We start from the raw sequence: 18,104 nt of genomic DNA, 5'->3' as shown, positions 1-18,104 counted from the left end.
TTGTTAAATAAGTAAATAAATACATAGATAATAAATGAATATTGGGCAATTGAATAAATACTTGAGTTCATGATACACAGAAAAGATAGCATATATGTTTATCAGAACAAGCATTAACTTTAGAAACTCCATTTAAGAACTTTTGAACGTATTATAATACAAAAAACCAGAGCTATGTAGGTTAAGTATAATGCTAATACCATGAACATATCAGTTACACTGCCTCGGACTTTGGATGACGCCCATGGAACATTATTGATATTTTGCATTTCAGAGGGTGTTGTCACTTGAATTGCAGCGTCTTCTGTGGCTTGCACTACCGTACAACTTATATTACTAATCATGTACTGAAGGCCCCCAATATGGGCTTCAGGTGCCGACTATAACAATGAGGTATGTGTATGGAGCATGCGTTCGTACTGCTGAGTATACAGTTGTCGTATTGGCTCCCTTAAAAAAGCTTGTTGTAAGTGGAGATATTTACGCACCCCTTGTATTATAATACCGAGTCCAATATTATGATTAACTGTTACTTCTTTCTCAATACTTCCAAAATTCGTTCCATTGCATAAACGTTTACATTTACTGTATTACCATATTGCAACACCATTTTTGGAAAGTGTTTTGTGCTCGTGAAATCTGAATGTATTTTAGAAATGACTTCAAAATTCATTGATACCTGTTTAAATCTACATGTTTTTCGCAAAAACAAACTATTAACACCTACAAAAATCTGTAGTATCACGTTCCTTGGTACGAGGTTGTGCTAGAATATGTTCCTATGCGTGGCACGGTGCGCCAAGGCAGAGATCTAACAACGAATTGTTAATTTGTAAACAACATAATATGAAATATCATTTTGAAGGTTAATCAGAGAATTATTATTTTAGTTATACGAAAAATTATTTTTCTAAAGCGATTTTAACTCTTTTATCATATACACTATATTATAATCAGCTTATAGGCCTTAATTCAGTTACTAAGGTATCGAATCTAAACGGACAGACAGAAAGACAGTTAAAATTGTGGTCGATCGCAGTTTTTAGCTCATCTCATTTTTTGAAAACAAAAATGAGTTATTGTCATCACTTGATCGGTGTCGGCATTGCCTGGTTAAATTTTATGTTTAAGTCAGCTTTTCTCCTAAACTATCAAAGATATCACTTTGAAACTTGCAACACTTGTTCACCATCAATAGCTGACCCTGTACAGCAAGAAACATAACTCCATCCTACTTTTTGCAGGAATTATGGCCCCTTTTGGACTTACAAAATATCATCTTTCTTGGTTAAGTTTTGTGTTTAGGTCAGCTTTTCTCCTAAACTATCAAAGCTATTGCTTTAAAACTTGCAACATTTGTTCACCATCATAAGCTGACCCTGTGCAGGAAGAAACTTAACTCTGTCCTGCTTTTTGCAAGAATTTTGGCCCCTTTTGGACTTAGAAAATATCAGATTTATTGGTTAAGTTTTATGTTTAGGTAAACTTTTCTCCTAAACTATCAAAGCTATTGCTTTGAAACTTGCAACAGTTGTTTACCATCATAAGCTGACTCTGTACAGCAAGAAACATAACTCCATCCTACTTTTTGCAGGAATTATGGCCCCTTTTGGACTTACAAAATATCATCTTTCTTGGTTAAGTTTTATGTTTAGGTAATTTTTTCTCCTAAACTATCGAAGTTATTGCTTTGAAACTTGCAGCACTTGTTCACCATCATAAACTGAGCCTGTACAGCAAGAAACTTAACTCTGTCCTGCTTTTTGCAAGAATTATGGCCCCTTTTGGACTTAGAAAATCAGATTTCTTGGTTAAGTTTTGTGTTTAGGTCAGCTTTTCTCCTAAACTATCAAAGCTATTGCTTTAAAACTTGCAACATTTGTTCACCATCATAAGCTGACTCTGTGCAGGAAGAAACTTAACTCTGTCCTGCTTTTTGCAAGAATTTTGGCCCCTTTTGGACTTAGAAAATATCAGATTTATTGGTTAAGTTTTATGTTAGGTAAACTTTTCTCCAAAACTATCAAAGCTATTGCTTTGAAACTTGCAACAGTTGTTTACCATCATTAGCTGACTCTGTACAGCAAGAAACATAACTCCATTCTGCTTTTTGCAAGAATTATTGCCCTTTTTGGACTTAGAAAATCATGGGTATGACAATATTTCTATTTATAATACAGAGACAAAAAAATCAGATGAGCGTCTGCACCCGCAAGGCGGTGCTCTTGTTTCAAGTCAAGATAACTGTGCAGTCCAGTCACTGTAAGAGTTTGAAATATGTGCAAGCAAACATATTATGCAAGTTGAAGTCGCGCATTATAAGTAAGTTGTCATAATGAAGAGACTTACCCTAAGCCCTCTTCACACAAGGGAAACAATCTGTTTATATAGCGAAATTGTTTGTTAATCCTAATCCTGTCCATGTTATACCAGTGCAATGGAAAAGTAATCTATCTATGTTAAATGCTATGCATAATAAGACAGTCATGCATTGAACAGTCCTGAAATTGATTTCTTTGATTTTCTCATATTTCTAGATGTTTTTCCCATACTTTGACGCATATATATTGACAGAAGAGATTGTTCTCTTTCCAGCAGTAGCCTTTTCAGCATATTTCACCTTGTGAAATTCTGTGGGTTTTGACATTTTAGTTCACCTGAGCACGAAGTGCTCAAGCTGAGCTTTTGTGATCGCCCTGTGTCCGTCGTCCGTTTGTCCGTCCTTCGTCAACAATTTGACTGTTAACACTCTAGAGGTCACAATTTTAGCCTAATCTTTATGAAACTTGGTCAGAATGTTACCCTCAATAAAATCTTAGACGAGTTCGATATTGGGTCATCTCGGGTCAAAAACTAGGTCACCAGGTCAAATAAAAGGAAAATCTTGTTGACACTCTAGAGGTCATAATTTTGGCCCAATCTTAATGAAACTTTGTCAAAATGTTACCCTCAATAAAATCTTGGACGAGTTCGATATTGGGTCATCAAAGGTCAGAAACTAGGTCACCAGGTCAAATCAAAGGAGAAGCTTGTTAACACTCTAGAGGTCACAATTTTGGCCCAATCTTAATGAAACTTGGTCAGAATGTTATTCTCAATAAAATCTTGGATGAGTTCGATATTGGGTCATCTTGGGTCAAACACTAGGTCACCAGGTCAAATAAAAGGAAAAGCTTGTTAACACTCTAGAGGTTAAAATTTTGGCCCAATCTTATTGAAACTTTGTCAGAATGTTACCCTCACTAAAATCTTGGATGAATTTGATATTGAGTCGTCCTGGGTCAGAAACTAGGTCACCAGGTCAAATCAAAGAAGAAGCTTGTAAACACTCTAGAAGTCACAATTTTGACCCAGTCTTAATGAAACTCGGTCAGAATGTTATTCTCAATAAAATCTTGGTTTGATATTGGGTCATCTGGGGTCAAAAACTAGATCTTCAGGTCAAATAAAAGGAAAAGCTTGTTAACACTCTAGAGGTTACAATTTTGGCCCAATCTTAATGAAACTTGGTCAGAGTGTTACCCTCAATAAAATCTTGGACGATTTCGATATTGGGTCATCTGGGGTCAAAAACTAGGTCACCAGGTCAAATCAAAGGAAAGGCTTGTTAACACTGTAGAGGCCGCATTTATGACTGTATCTTCATGAATCTTGGTCAGAATGTTAATCTTGATGATTTCCAGATCCAGTTTGAATCTGGGTCATGTAGGATTAAAAACTAGGTCACTAGGTAAAATCAAAGGAAAAGCTAGTTAACACTGTAGAGGCCACATTTATGAACATATCTTAATGAAACTTTGTCAGAATGATAATCTTGATGATCTATGGGTCAGTTTCAAATCTGGGTTAGGTGGGGTCAATACTAGGTCACTAGGTCAAATCAAAGGAAAAGCTTGCTAACACTCTAGAGGCCACATTTGTGACTGTATCTTCATGAATCATAGTCAGAAAGTTAATCTTGATGATCTTTAGGTCAAGTTCAAATCTGGGTCATGTGGGGTCAAAAACTAGGTCACCAGGTCAAATCAAAGTAAAAGTTAGTTAACACTTCAGAGACCACATTTATAACCATGTCTTAATTAAACTTGGTCAGAATGTTAACCTTGATGATCTTTAGGTCAATAGGTCAGGTGAGCGATACAGGGCCTTCATGGCCCTCTTGTTCAAAATAATCGTCTGTTTGTTGACAAATTTCACCACAGAAAATGTCACACTTTCCCCAGGGCATTAACTTGTTTGATCTTTACATAATTTTCTATTCAAATTGTTAATCCTTGTGGCAATTATGCATAATTACGCATGCTTTTTCCCTGCGTAGAGGTAAAAAGTGCATAGTTTGCATTGGGTACTAGATCAGTAGCCACCTAAGCCTACAGTTAAGTCATAGCGGAGTTGTCTCCATTTTTATGCCCCCGAAGGGAGGCATATAGTTTTTGAACCGTCTGTCTGTCAGTCTGTCAGTCTGTCGGTCTGTCCGCAATTTTCGTGTCCGGTCCATATCTTTGTCATCCATGGATGGATTTTCAAATAACTTGGCATGAATGTGTACCACAGTAAGACGACGTGTCACGCGCAAGACCCAGGTCCGTAGCTCAAAGGTCAAGGTCACACTTAGACGTTAAAGGTCATTTTTCATGATAGTGCATTCGTGTCCGGTCCATATCTTTGGCATCCATGGATGGATTTTCAAATAACTTGGCATGAATGTGTACCACAGTAAGACGACGTGTCATGCGCAAGACCCAGGTCCGTAGCTTAAAGGTCAAAGTCACACTTAGACGTTAAAGGTCATTTTTTATGATAGTGCATTCGTGTCCGGTCCATATCTTTGTCATCCATGGATGGATTTTCAAATAACTTGGCATGAATATGTACCACAGTAAGATGACTTGTCGCGCGCAAGACCCAGGTCCGTAGCTCAATGTTCAAGGTCACACTTAGACGTTAAAGGTCATATTTCATGATAGTGCATTGATGGGCGTGTCCGGTCCATATCTTTGTCATTCATGCATGGATTTTAAAATTATTGGGCATGAATGTGTACCACAGTAAGACGACGTGTCGCGCGCAAGACCCAGGTCCGTAGCTCAAAGTTCAAGGTCACACTTAGACGTTAAAGGTCATATTTCATGATAGTGCATTAATGGGCTAGTCCGGTCCATATCTTTGTCATCCATGGATTGATTTTAAAATTATTGGGCATGAATATGTACCACAGTCCTAAACTCTAACATCGGCCATAACTATTCATTCAAAGTGCCATCGGGGGCATGTGTCATCCTATCGAGACAGCTCTTGTTTCCAAATATTTTACCCGGGATCATTTTTTTCAGCTTAAATAACTCTTTTTCCGAAAATGATATCTGAAATATTTTTCAGTCTACATACTTTGATGCAGTTAGCTACACATATATCTAAAGTAGATAGTCCTTACTTGAAGTTTGTATTTTTAGTTACAGTGTGCACAATGTGGTAAAATATTTTTGATGAAATAAAAAAAATGAAGCAACGAATTGGTTACCAGTCAATAGAGCCGGGGGTCTATACACACCCACTACGTGTATGGTTAAATTTTTGAAAACGAGTTTCCAAATACCATATTCAAAGCTTCGAACAGTGCCGGGAATTGCCCTTCGCATGTTGATCGTGTTTCTACAAGTGATCGCAACACCACCGCCTTTTTAGCTCACCTGAGCACGAAGTGCTCATGGTGAGCTTTTGTGATCGCCCTGTGTCCGTCGTCCGTCGTAGTCAGTCGTCCGTCATCCGTCGTCGTCAACAATTTGACTGTTAACACTCTAGAGGTCACAATTGTAGACTAATCTGAATGAAACTTGGTCAGAATGTTACCCTCAATAAAATCTTGGACGAGTTCGATATTGGGTCATCTGGGATCAAAAACTAGGTCACCAGGTCAAATCAAAGGAAAAGCTTGTTAACACTCTAGAGGTCACAATTTTGGCCCAATCTTAATGAATCTTGGTCAGAATGTTACTTTCAATAAAATCTTGGATGATATCGATATTGGGTCACCTGGGATCAAAAACTAGGTCACCAGGTCAAATCAAAGGAAAAGCTTGTTAACACGCTAGAGGTCACAATTTTGACTTAATCTTAATGAATCTTGGTCAGAATGTTACTCTCAATAAAATATTGGACGATTTCGACATTGGGTCATCTGGGGTTAAAAACTAGGTCACCAGGTCAAATCAAAGGAAAAACTTGTTAACACTCTAGCGGTCACAATTTTGGCCCAATCTTAATGAAACTTGGTCAGAATGTTACCCTCAATAAAATCTTGGATGAGTTTGATATTGGTTTATCTGGAGTCAAAAACTAGGTCACCAGGCCAAATCAAAGGAAAATCATGTTAACACTGTAGAGGCCATATTCATGACTGTATCTTCATGAAACTTGGTCAGAATGTTAATCATGATGATCTCAAAGTCCAGTTTGAATCTGGGTTATGTAGGGTCAAAAACTAGGTCACCAGGTCAAATCAAAGGAAAAGCTAGTTAACACTCTAGAGGCCACATTTATGGCTGCATCTTCATGAAACTTAGTCAAAGTGTTAATCTTGATGATCTTTAGGTCAAGTTTAAATCTGGGTCATGTGGGGTCAAAAACTAGGTCACCGGGTGAAATCAAAGGAAAAGTTAGTTAACAGTTTAGAGGCCACATTCATGACCATATCTTAATGAAAATATCTTGATGGTCTTTAGGTCAATAGGTCAGGTGAGCGATACAGGGCCTTTATGGCCCTCTTGTTTTATTTTTAGCTAACTGAGCAATGCTCAGGTGAGTTTTTTTTGTGATCGCTTGATGTCCGGCGTCTGTCTGTCTGTCGTCCGTCGTCTGTCGTCTGTCTCTCGTCTGTCAACATTTAGCTTGTGTATGCGATAGAGGCTGTATTTTTCAACTGATCTTCGTGAAATTATGTCAGAATGATTACCTTGATGAAATCTAGGCCGGGTTTGAAAATGAGTCATCTGGGGTCAAAAAGTAGGTCACTAGATCAAATCAAAGAGAAATCTTGTGTATGCGATAGAGGCTGTATTTTTCAATTGATTTTCATGAAATTTTGTCAGAATGATAACCTTAATAAAATCTAGGCAGAGTTTGAAAATGGGTCATCTGGGACCAAAAACTAGGTCACTAGGTCAAATGAAAGAAAAACCTTGTGTACGCAATAGAGGCTGTATTTTTCAACTAATCTTCATGAAATTTTGTCAGAATGATAAACGTGATGAAATCTAGGCCAAGTTTGAAAATGGGTTAACTGGGGTCACAAACTAGGACACTAGGTCGAATCAAAGAAAGTGTATGTGATAGAGGCTGTATAATTCAATTTATCTTCATGAAATTAGGTCGGAATGATTGCCTTGATGAAATCTAGGTTGTTTGAATATGGGTCATCTGGGGTCAAAAACTAGGCCACTGTGTCAAATTATAGAAAAAAATTGTGTATGCGATAGAGGATGTAGTTTTCAATTGATTTTCATGATATTTGATCAGAATGATTATCTTGAGAAAATCTAGGTTGAGTTTGAATATGGGTCATCTGGGGTCAAAAAGAAGATCACTAGTTCAAATCAAAGAAAAACCTTGTGTATGCAATAGAGGCTGTATTTTTCAACTAATCTTCATGAAATTTTGTCAAAATGATTAACGTGATGAAATCTAGGCCAAGTTTGAAAATGGGTTATCTGGGGTCAAAAACTAGGTCACTAGGTCAAATCAAAGAAAGTGTATGTGATAGAGCCTGTATTTTTCAATTTATCTTCATGAACTTTGGTCGGAATGATTGCCTTGATGAAATCTAGGTTGTTTGAATATGGGTCATCTGGGGTCAAAAACTAGGCCACTGCGTCAAATTGTAGAAAAAATTGTGTATGCGATAGAGGATGTATTTTTCAATTGATTTTCATGAAATTTGGTCAGAATGATTATCTTGAGAAAATCTAGGTTGAGTTTGAATATGGGTCATCTGGGGTCAAAAAGTAGGTCACTAGTTCAAATCAAAGAAAAAACCTTGTGTATGCGATAGAGACTATTTTTCAATTGATCTTCATGAAATTTGGTCAGAACGATTGCCTTGATGGAATCGAGGTCAAGTTCAAATATGGGTCATTTGAGGTCAAAACTAGGCACTAGGCTGTATTTTTCAATTGATCTTCATGAAATTTGGTCGGAATGATTGCTTTGATGAAATCTAGGTTGTTTGAATATGGGTCATCTGGGGTCAAAAACTAAGCCACTATGTCAAATCAAAGAAAAACATTGTGTATGCGATAGAAGCTGTATTTTTCAATTGATCTTATGAATTTTGGTCAAAATGATTACCTTGATAAGATTTAGGTTGAGTTTGAAAATGGGTCATCTGGGGTCAAAAATTAGGTCAATAAGTCAAATTAAAGAAAAATATTGTGTATGTGATAGAGGCTGTATTTTTCAATTGATCTTCATGAAATTTAGTCAGAATGATTGCCTCGATGGAATCTAGGTCAAGTTCGAATATGGGTTATCTGGGATAAAAAAACCCAGGTCACTAGGTCAAATCAAAGAAAAACCTTGTGTATGCGATAGAGGCTGTATTTTTTTTGATCTTCATAATTTATGTCAGAATGATTGCCCTGATGAAATCTAGGTCGAGCTTGAATACGGGTCATCTGGAGTCAAAAAGTAGGTCACTAGGTCAAATCAAAGAAAAACCTTGTGTATGCGAGACTGTATTCAATTGATCTTCATGGAAATTGGTCAGAATGATTGCCTTGATAAAAAGTTTGAATATGGGTCATCTTGGGTCAAAAACTAGGTCACTAGGTCATATCTAAGAAAATATTTGTTTAAACTCAAGAGACCACATCTGTGGTCCAATTTTAATGAAAATTGGCCAGAATATTTGTTTCCATGAAATAACCAGGTCAAACATGTTTACACTGTTATGGTGTGTTTCTCAGGTGAGCGACCTAGGGCCATCTTGGCCCTCTTGTTTCTATTAGTTACGCTTAATTCATATCCATTCTGGTTCAAGTTAGAAGTTTCAAACTGATGCTGTTATTCGTCCGAGTACTAAGTTTCAATCAAAAGAGCGAAATCTATTCTCTCATCCATGAGGTATTGGCCCATACAATCATCTTTGTTCACAACAGATTTACAGTTCAGAGTAATGCAAGATACATGTTCGCGTTTATTTTTGTACTAATTGCATTTCTTAGGGTATATGTATATCAAATTTTTAAAGTTGACACCATTTTGCTGAGGAATTACTTTACTTTTACCAACTTGTTACATCTATGCGGTTTCTTGTTACAGGATAAATTGTGTAACTTTATAATTCTATATGCCGCAGAGTCTATATAGTTTTCCAAATCCGCTATTGTTCGATACCATAGATCCAATATCCAGTAACTGATCTCTAGTGTAGGTATACTTTTACAGGTGAACGACAGCTAATGTCTGATGTAAATTCATGAAGAAAATTATCAAAAATTTCATTGGATGCAGTCCACTGAATCACTGAAGCTACCGCAACATAGAAGCACACTCAGATGCAAAGTACATTCATATCCATTATATCCAATTTTCAGCACAATCATGCTAGCTCAACACAAATTACAGAGTTATTATAGTAAGATTCAAGAGCAAAGAAAACCCGTCTTCCTCATACGGCGACAGTGTAAATTATACCATTCTCATCAATATGGAGTTTCAAAACTCTTTAAGTAGGATTTTCACACAACCGGTCAATCAGCCTTTCTAGCAAACATACAACATGTAGAATGGCAAATCGAAATGTACTATTTTTAGCAGCTTAAGGATGTAGGACCGTTTTTAGCTCGACTATTCGAAGAATAGCGGAGCTATCCTACTCGCCCCGGAGTCGGCGTTAGCGTTAGCGTGAGCGTCACATAAATGTTAAAGTTTTCGTACCACCCCAAATATTTTCAAAGTCCATTGAGATATTCTTTACCATCATGACCCCAGTCTGTATAAAGGAGGAGGCAACTCTATCAAGCATTTTGACTGAATTATGGCCCCTTTTCGACTTAGAATAAATGTTAAAGTTTGCGTACCACCCCAAATATTTTCAAAGTCCATTGAGATATTGCTTTCATATTTTGCATACTTGTTTACCATCACGACCCCAGTCTGTATAAAGGAGGCGGCAACTCTGTCAAGCATTTTGACTGAATTATGGCCCCTTTTCGACTTAGAATAAATGTTAAAGTTTGCGTACCACCCAAAATATTTTCAAAGTCCATTGAAATATTGCTTTCATATTTTGCATACTTGTTAACCATCATGACTCCAGTCTGTAAAAAGGAGAAGGCAACTCTATCAAGCATTTTGACTGAATTATGGCCCCTTTTCGACTTAGAATAAATGTTAAAGTTTGCGTACCACCCCAAATATTTTCAAAGTCCATGAGATATTGCTTTCATATTTTGCATACTTGTTTACCATCATGACCCCAGTCTGTAAAAAGGAGAAGGCAACTCTATCAAGCATTTTGACTGAATTATGGCCCCTTTTCGACTTAGAATAAATGTTAAAGTTTGCGTACCACCCAAAATATTTTCAAAGTCCACTGAAATATTGCTTTCATATTTTGCATACTTGTTAACCATCATGACTCCAGTCTGTAAAAAGGAGAAGGCAACTCTATCAAGCATTTTGACTGAATTATGGCCCCTTTTCGACTTAGAATAAATGTTAAAGTTTGCGTACCACCCCAAATATTTTCAAAGTCCATGAGATATTGCTTTCATATTTTGCATACTTGTTTACCATCATGACCCCAGTCTGTAAAAAGTAGAAGGCAACTCTATCAAGCATTTTGACTGAATTATGGCCCCTTTTCGACTTAGAATAAATGTTAAAGTTTGCGTACCACCCAAAATATTTTCAAAGTCCATTGAGATATTCTTTACCATCATGACCCCAGTCTGTATAAAGGAGGAGGCAACTCTATCAAGCATTTTGACTGAATTATGGCCCCTTTTCGACTTAGAATAAATGTTAAAGTTTGCGTACCACCCCAAATATTTTCAAAGTCCATTGAGATATTGCTTTCATATTTTGCATACTTGTTTACCATCACGACCCCAGTCTGTATAAAGGAAGAGGCAACTCTGTCAAGCATTTTGACTGAATTATGGTCCCTTTTCGACTTCGAATAAGTGTTAAAGTTTGCGTACCACCCTAAATATTTTCAAAGTCCATTGAGATATTGCTTTCATAGTTTGCATACTTGTTTACCATCATGACCCCAGTCTGTAAAAAGGAGGCGGCAACTCTATCAAGCATTTTGACTGAATTATGGTCCCTTTTCGACTTAGAATAAATGTTAAAGTTTGCGTACCACCCAAAATATTTTCAAAGTCCATTGAAATATTGCTTTCATATTTTGCATACTTGTTAACCATCATGACTCCAGTCTGTAAAAAGGAGAAGGCAACTCTATCAAGCATTTTGACTGAATTATGGCCCCTTTTCGACTTAGAATAAATGTTAAAGTTTGCATACCACCCCAAATATTTTCAAAGTCCATGAGATATTGCTTTCATATTTTGCATACTTGTTTACCATCATGACCCCAGTCTGTAAAAAGGAGAAGGCAACTCTATCAAGCATTTTGAATGAATTATGGCCCCTTTTCGACTTCGAATAAGTGTTAAAGTTTGCGTACCACCCCAAATATTTTCAAAGTCCATTGAGATATTGCTTTCATATTTTGCATACTTGTTAACCATCATGACCCATGTCTGTAAAAAGGAGGAGGCAATTCTGTCAAGCATTTAGACTGAATTATGGCCTCTTTTCGACTTAGGATATGCTTATTGTAATGTTAAAGTTTTACTCATAGCTTATATTATACTATCAAGCACTGAGAATAATCGAGCGCGCTGTCCACTGACAGCTCTTGTTTTTTCTGCCGTTAAGATTTTTTCATACTATGTGAGCTTGAGCTTGAGCTTGAAGAACATTAGTTTCTAAGAGAAACAAGAGAAGAAAGGCACAGATCACCGACTCGTTTTAATTCTATAGTGCGTTTTCTTCATCCGCTGTTTAAGCATTTCTGAAATTTTGTAAATTTTTGGCGAAAACAACGAACTTTCATACCCAAGAAAAATAATGTTTCCAGAATATTCCAGCCGGTGAAGTCGTTCTAGTCAAAATCACCTTCCTTCTGTCTACGTTTGAATAATTTAGGAAAGACCAACAAAAGGGAAAGCCACAGGATTCTTTCTTAATTACAGCTAAGTTCAAATAAAAGAGTTTTATAACATTAATTTTTCAGAGCACGGCTGACAAGTTACAAATCCTTCTGTCCACAGACGTGTAATTTGTTACTAGCAAAATTTGGCTTCGTTTTTTTTTCTTCACAAATATCAAACAATAACCTGTCCACAGCATTTATTAATACATGTAGATTCTAATTTGAACACTGTACGAGTTCACGTTTTATGACAGATAAGAAAATGAATGTTTTCGTGAGTTAACATACGATTTATGTTGTTGTGGATCGCAGCTTTTTCAAGTCAGATAACTGTGTGCAGATCATTTTGGCACCTTTCACAGTATGTTTGAAATATGTGCAAGCAAACATATATGGAACGCCTAAACTGCCTTCACATAATGATTATTAGTTCGTCATGTGCATTTTCCAATATATTCTGTACAAATCATAATTTGCTATGTAGATAAAGTAGTTCGTGCTGTGTATTCGCTAGTTTGTGCTTTACAATTAATAGTTCGTTATGTGCTTTTTCCAACATATTAGGTAACAACAAATTATCTTGTAGATAAAGCAGTTTGTTATGTACATTTACTAGTTTGTCCTGTACATTTCTTAGTTCGCTTGTTTGTGCTGTACAATGAACAGTTTGTCATGTGCATTTTCCAATATATTCGGTAAAACTATAATTTGTTATGTAGATAAAGCAGTTTGTTATGTACATTAATTTTACTAGTTTGTGCAGTACCTTCGCTAGTTTGTGCTGTGCATTCACTAGTTTGATCTGTACAATTAATAAATCGTCATGTGCAATTTCCAATACATTCGGTACAAATCATAATTTGTTATGTAGATAAAGCAGTTTGTTATGTACATTTACTAGTTTGTGCAGTACATTTCTCAGATTGTGCTTTGCATTCACTAGATTGTGCTGTACAAATAATAGTTTGTCATGTGCATTTTCTAGTATATTCGGTGCAAATCATAATTTGTCTTGTAGGTAAAGCAGTGTGTTATATACATTAACTAGTTTGTGCAATACATTTCTTAGTTTGTGCTGTGCATTCACTAGTTTGTGCTGTACATTCGTTAGTTTGTGTTGTGCATTCACTGGTTTGTTCTGTACAATTAATAGTTCGTCATGTGCAATTTCCAATATATTCGGTACAAATCATAATTTGTTATGTAGATAATAGTTTGTCATGTGCATTTTCTAGTATATTCGGTGCAAATCATAATTTGTCTTGTAGGTAAAGCAGTGTGTTATATACATTAACTAGTTTGTGCAATACATTTCTTAGTTTGTGCTGTGCATTCACTAGTTTGTTCTGTACAATTAATAGTTCGTCATGTGCAATTTCCAATATATTCGGTACAAATCATAATTTTTTATGTAGATAAAGCAGTTTGTTATGCACATTTACTAGTTTGTCCAGTACGTTATCTTAGTTTGTACTGTGCATTCACAAGATTGTGCTGTACAATTAATAGTCTGTCATGTGCATTTTCTAGTATATTCGGTGCAAATCATAATTTGTCTTGTAGGTAAAGCAGTTTGTTATGTACACTTACTAGTTTGTGCAGTACATGTCTTAGTTTGTTTTGTGCATTCCTAGTTTGTGCTGTACAATTAATAGTTCGTCATGTGCATTTTCCAATATATTCGGTACAAATCCTAATTTGTTATGTAGGTTAAACAGTTTGCTATGTACATTTAATAGTTTGTTTTGTCCAGTTTTCAGTTTGGTCTGTGAATATCATGATTTGTCATGTCCACTTGTCAATTTGTCATGCAGAAATAACAGTTCGTCTTGTGCGAAAAACAATTCGTTATGCGGTTTATTTACACAGGTATAATCTTACACTGCTCCGGCAAAAATGGAGGGAGCGCTAACTGGCATAGGATTAGGATTTCGTGTCGGAGAATTAAAAAAAAAACATGACGAACTATTAACTTGACAGCACAAACTAGTGAATGCACAGCAGAAACTAAAGAAGAGGGTCAAGATGGCCCTAGGTCGCTCACCTGAGAAACACACCATAACAGTGTAAACATGTTTGATCTAGTGATGTCATGGAAACAAATATTCTGACCAAATTTCATTTAGATTGGACCAAAAATGTAGTCTCTTAAGTGTAAACAAGTATTTTCTTCAATTTGACCGGGTGACCTAGTTTTTGACCCTAGATGACCCATATTCAAACTTAACCTAGATTTCATATAGACAAACATTCTGATTAAATTGAAGATCCGGTGTAAAGTGCAGCCCCTATTGCATACACAAGGTTTTTCTTTGATTTAACACAGTTACCTAGTTTTTGACCTGGATGACCCATATTCGAATTTGCCCTAGATTTTATCAAGGCAATCATTCTGACTAAAATTCATGACGATCGATCGAAAAATACAGCCTCTATTGCATACACAAGGTTTTTCTTTGATTTCAGCTAGTGACTTAGTTTCTGACCCCGAGATAACCCATTTTCAAACTTGACCTAGATTTCAACAAGGTAATCATTCTGACAACATTTCATGAAGATCAGTTGAAAAATACAGCCTCTTTCGCATACACAAGGTTTTTCTTTGATTTGACCTAGTGACCTGCTTTTTGACCCAAGATAATCCATTTTCGAATTTGGCCTAGCTTACATTAACGTCATCATTCTGACCAAAATTCATGAAGATCAATTGAAAAATACAGCCCCTATCGCATACACAAGGTTTTTCTTTTATTTGACCTTGTGACATAGTTTTTCACCCAAGATAACCCATTTTCAAACTCAGCCGCCTAGAATTCATCAAGGTTATTATTCTGACAAAATTTCATAAAGATCAGTTGAAAAGTACAGCCTCTATCGCAACACAAGGTTTTTCTTTGATTTCACCTTATGACCTAGTTTTTGACCCCAGATGGCCCATTTTCGAACTTTTCATAGATTTTATCATGGTAATTATTCTGACAAAATTTCACGAAGATCAGTTGACAAATATAGCCTCTATGCATACACAAGCTAAATGTTGACAGACGAAAGACAGACGACAGACTGAAAAACGCCGGATATCGAGCGATCAGAATAACTCACCTGAGCATTGCTGAGGTGACCTAAAAATGTACCCCACAAACTAGTAAATGTACATAATAAACACCTTTATCTACAAGACAAATTATTTTTTGTACCGAATATACTATTAATTGTACAGCACAAACTAGCGAATGCACAGCGCAAACTAAGAAATGTACAGGACAAACTAGTAAGTAAATGTACATAACAAACTGCTTTACCTACAAGACAAATTATGATTTGCACCGAATATATTGGAAAATGCACATGACGAACTATTAATTGTACAGCGCAAACTAGCGAATACAGTACAAACTAAGAAATGTACAGGACAAACTAGTAAATGTACATAACAAACTGCCTTATCTTCAAGCCAAATTATGATTTGTACCGAATATATTTGAAGAAGCACATAACGAACTATTAATTGTACAGCACAAACTAGCGAATGCACAGCACAAACTATAAAATTTACATAACAAACTATTAAATGTACATAACAGACTGCTTCATCTACAAGACAAATTATGATTTGTACCGAATATATTGGAAAAAGCACATAACGAACTATTAACTGTACAGCACAACCTAGCGGATGTACTGCACAAACTAGTAAATGTACATAATAAACTGCTTTATCTACATAACAAACTATGATTTGTACCGAATATATTGGAAAATGCGCATGACGAACTGTTTATTGTACAGCACAAACTAGCGAATACACAGCACAAACTTAGAAATGTACAGGACAAACTAGTAAATGTACACAACAAACTGCTTTATCTACAAGACAAATTATTATTTGTACCGAATATATTGGAAAACGCACATAACGAACTATTAATTGTCCAGCATAAACTAGCGAATGCACAGCACAAACTGCTTTATCTACATAACAAATAACGCTCAACTATTCCACAGCCTTTTCAGATGAAAGAATTTGTTTTTAAAAGTCGAAAAAGGGCTCAATTTTGTAAAATGCAAAACAGAGTTATAGAACCTGTACAATGCATGTAATCTCATCACAGTGGACAAGTACGTGAAGTTTAAATCCGTTCTCAATAGTGGGTACAAGTCGAAAAATTTCCTGCGGCCAAAATTTATAAAGACCAGAAACTGTTATAGATGTATGTTTGACCACTCAGCCTAAGTAGTAACTTATGGGTGTCAACAAAAAAAAATACATAGTTTATTGCTGTTCATAGACAAAATATACTAAATGAAATAGTATCTAACCTGATTTTTTTTACTATTATTAAATAATTTTACGTAAAAAGTATCTATGCAAGTTATATTGCATAAACGGCGTTCCATAAATGTGATAAGCCAATCACATTTTATTTCTGTAAGAAATCACGTGGTATCTCAGGTTTCCTTTCCGAAAAATTACGGAGATTGACGAAATCAAAATTAATTTCATCAAAAAAATAAAATACATAGTTTATTGCTGTTCATAGACAAAATATGCTAAATAAAATAGTATCTAAATGTGATTTTTTTTACTATTATTAAGTTTTACGTTAAAAATTATCTATGCCAGTTTATATTGCATAAACGGCGCTCCATAAATGCGTTAGCCAATCATATGTTTGTAAAAAATCACGTGAAATTGCCCAGTCTCCATGTGCTACACTACTTGTTGCATTCCAATATACCTGCGGCCTCCAGGCCGCAGGTAATTAAGCTATCAGCGTATATACAAAACTAAACCAAAAACTGCTATTCTTTCCAATTCCCTTATCTCAGTTGTTGTATATTATTCATGTAATGACTTGTAAATAAATAAAATATGTTTAAACCAAAAACTGCTAAGTCGAAAAAGGGGCATAATTTTGTAAAAAGCAAAATAGAATTATGGAACTTGAGCAATGTAAGTCAGTTTATCATGTGCAGAGAATAAATGTGTGAAGTTTCAATCTATTCCCACAAGTGGTTACTGAAATACCAGCTTACATACAAAAACTTATCAAAATGATGACACCGACGCAGACGCACGGATGAGTCCAATATCTTTACCTATTATTCGAATATTCGAGCTAACAATCACATGACTAAATTACACTTTATCACAGAAACTCGAATTTCATATTCTTGTCATAATCGGATTGACATATAGTTCCTGTATCACTGTATATATAGTCTTTCGATATTCGAATCTGAGCAACCGACATCTTAATTAGAACTAGTGGAGTGGTAGTCACATTACCTAATATGTGAAAGAAAAATAAGTGAATCACACGTCAAAAATTAACATTCGTCACATATAACGCATTTTTATACAATAAAGCCAGGAGCGATTCCACCTGGTGAGATGGGTTGACCACTAGCGATAGAACCAGCTCTCGAACTGTATATGGGCGATGGAAGTCCAACAGACTGCGGAGTTTTCACCACACTACTTTGCTTCTCTGGTCTGAACATGTTGTGGCCAACATTCAGTCTGAAAAGAAATTAAATATTTCGAAAAATGATAAATTAACAGAGCTCATGTTTGAAGCTTAAACCGGCTATTAACCTGACCGTCGGTTCAAATTTGATTCAAAATATGAGTCATGGTGGGAAACACCGGTATGATGTCCAAAATCCTTGCCTCATACATTTGTTTTACTGTTGAAATATAATGCTAAAAGTTAATCGGCCGTTAGATTGATCACATAACATTTCGAACTACTGGGTATTGGAAGGATGTGAAGAACAAAACAGCACATTCGCATTCATTCTAATAACTAAACATCTCAAATGTTTCCTTTTTGTTCAACTATGTACCATTATTCACACAGTATTTAAAGACTTATGA

General features: G+C 35.8%; 1 protein-coding gene across 1 annotated transcript in view; it reads right to left on the bottom strand.

Annotated features, from left to right (window-relative positions):
- Positions 1–8,964: 8,964 nt before the first annotated feature.
- LOC123551399 (uncharacterized) overlaps positions 8,965–18,104 on the bottom strand; it is an 88,853-nt gene continuing 79,713 nt past the window's right edge. Inside the window, exon 23 of the mRNA XM_053542127.1 lies at positions 8,965–17,747. Within this exon, the coding sequence (XP_053398102.1) occupies positions 17,582–17,747 (166 nt within the window). The 3' untranslated portion in view covers positions 8,965–17,581. The remainder of the gene's footprint in view (positions 17,748–18,104) is intronic.

This window comes from Mercenaria mercenaria, chromosome 4 (genome assembly GCF_021730395.1).
Source record: "Mercenaria mercenaria strain notata chromosome 4, MADL_Memer_1, whole genome shotgun sequence".
Taxonomy (NCBI): Eukaryota; Metazoa; Mollusca; class Bivalvia; order Venerida; family Veneridae; genus Mercenaria; species Mercenaria mercenaria.
This window is presented reverse-complemented; position numbering and strand designations above follow the sequence as displayed.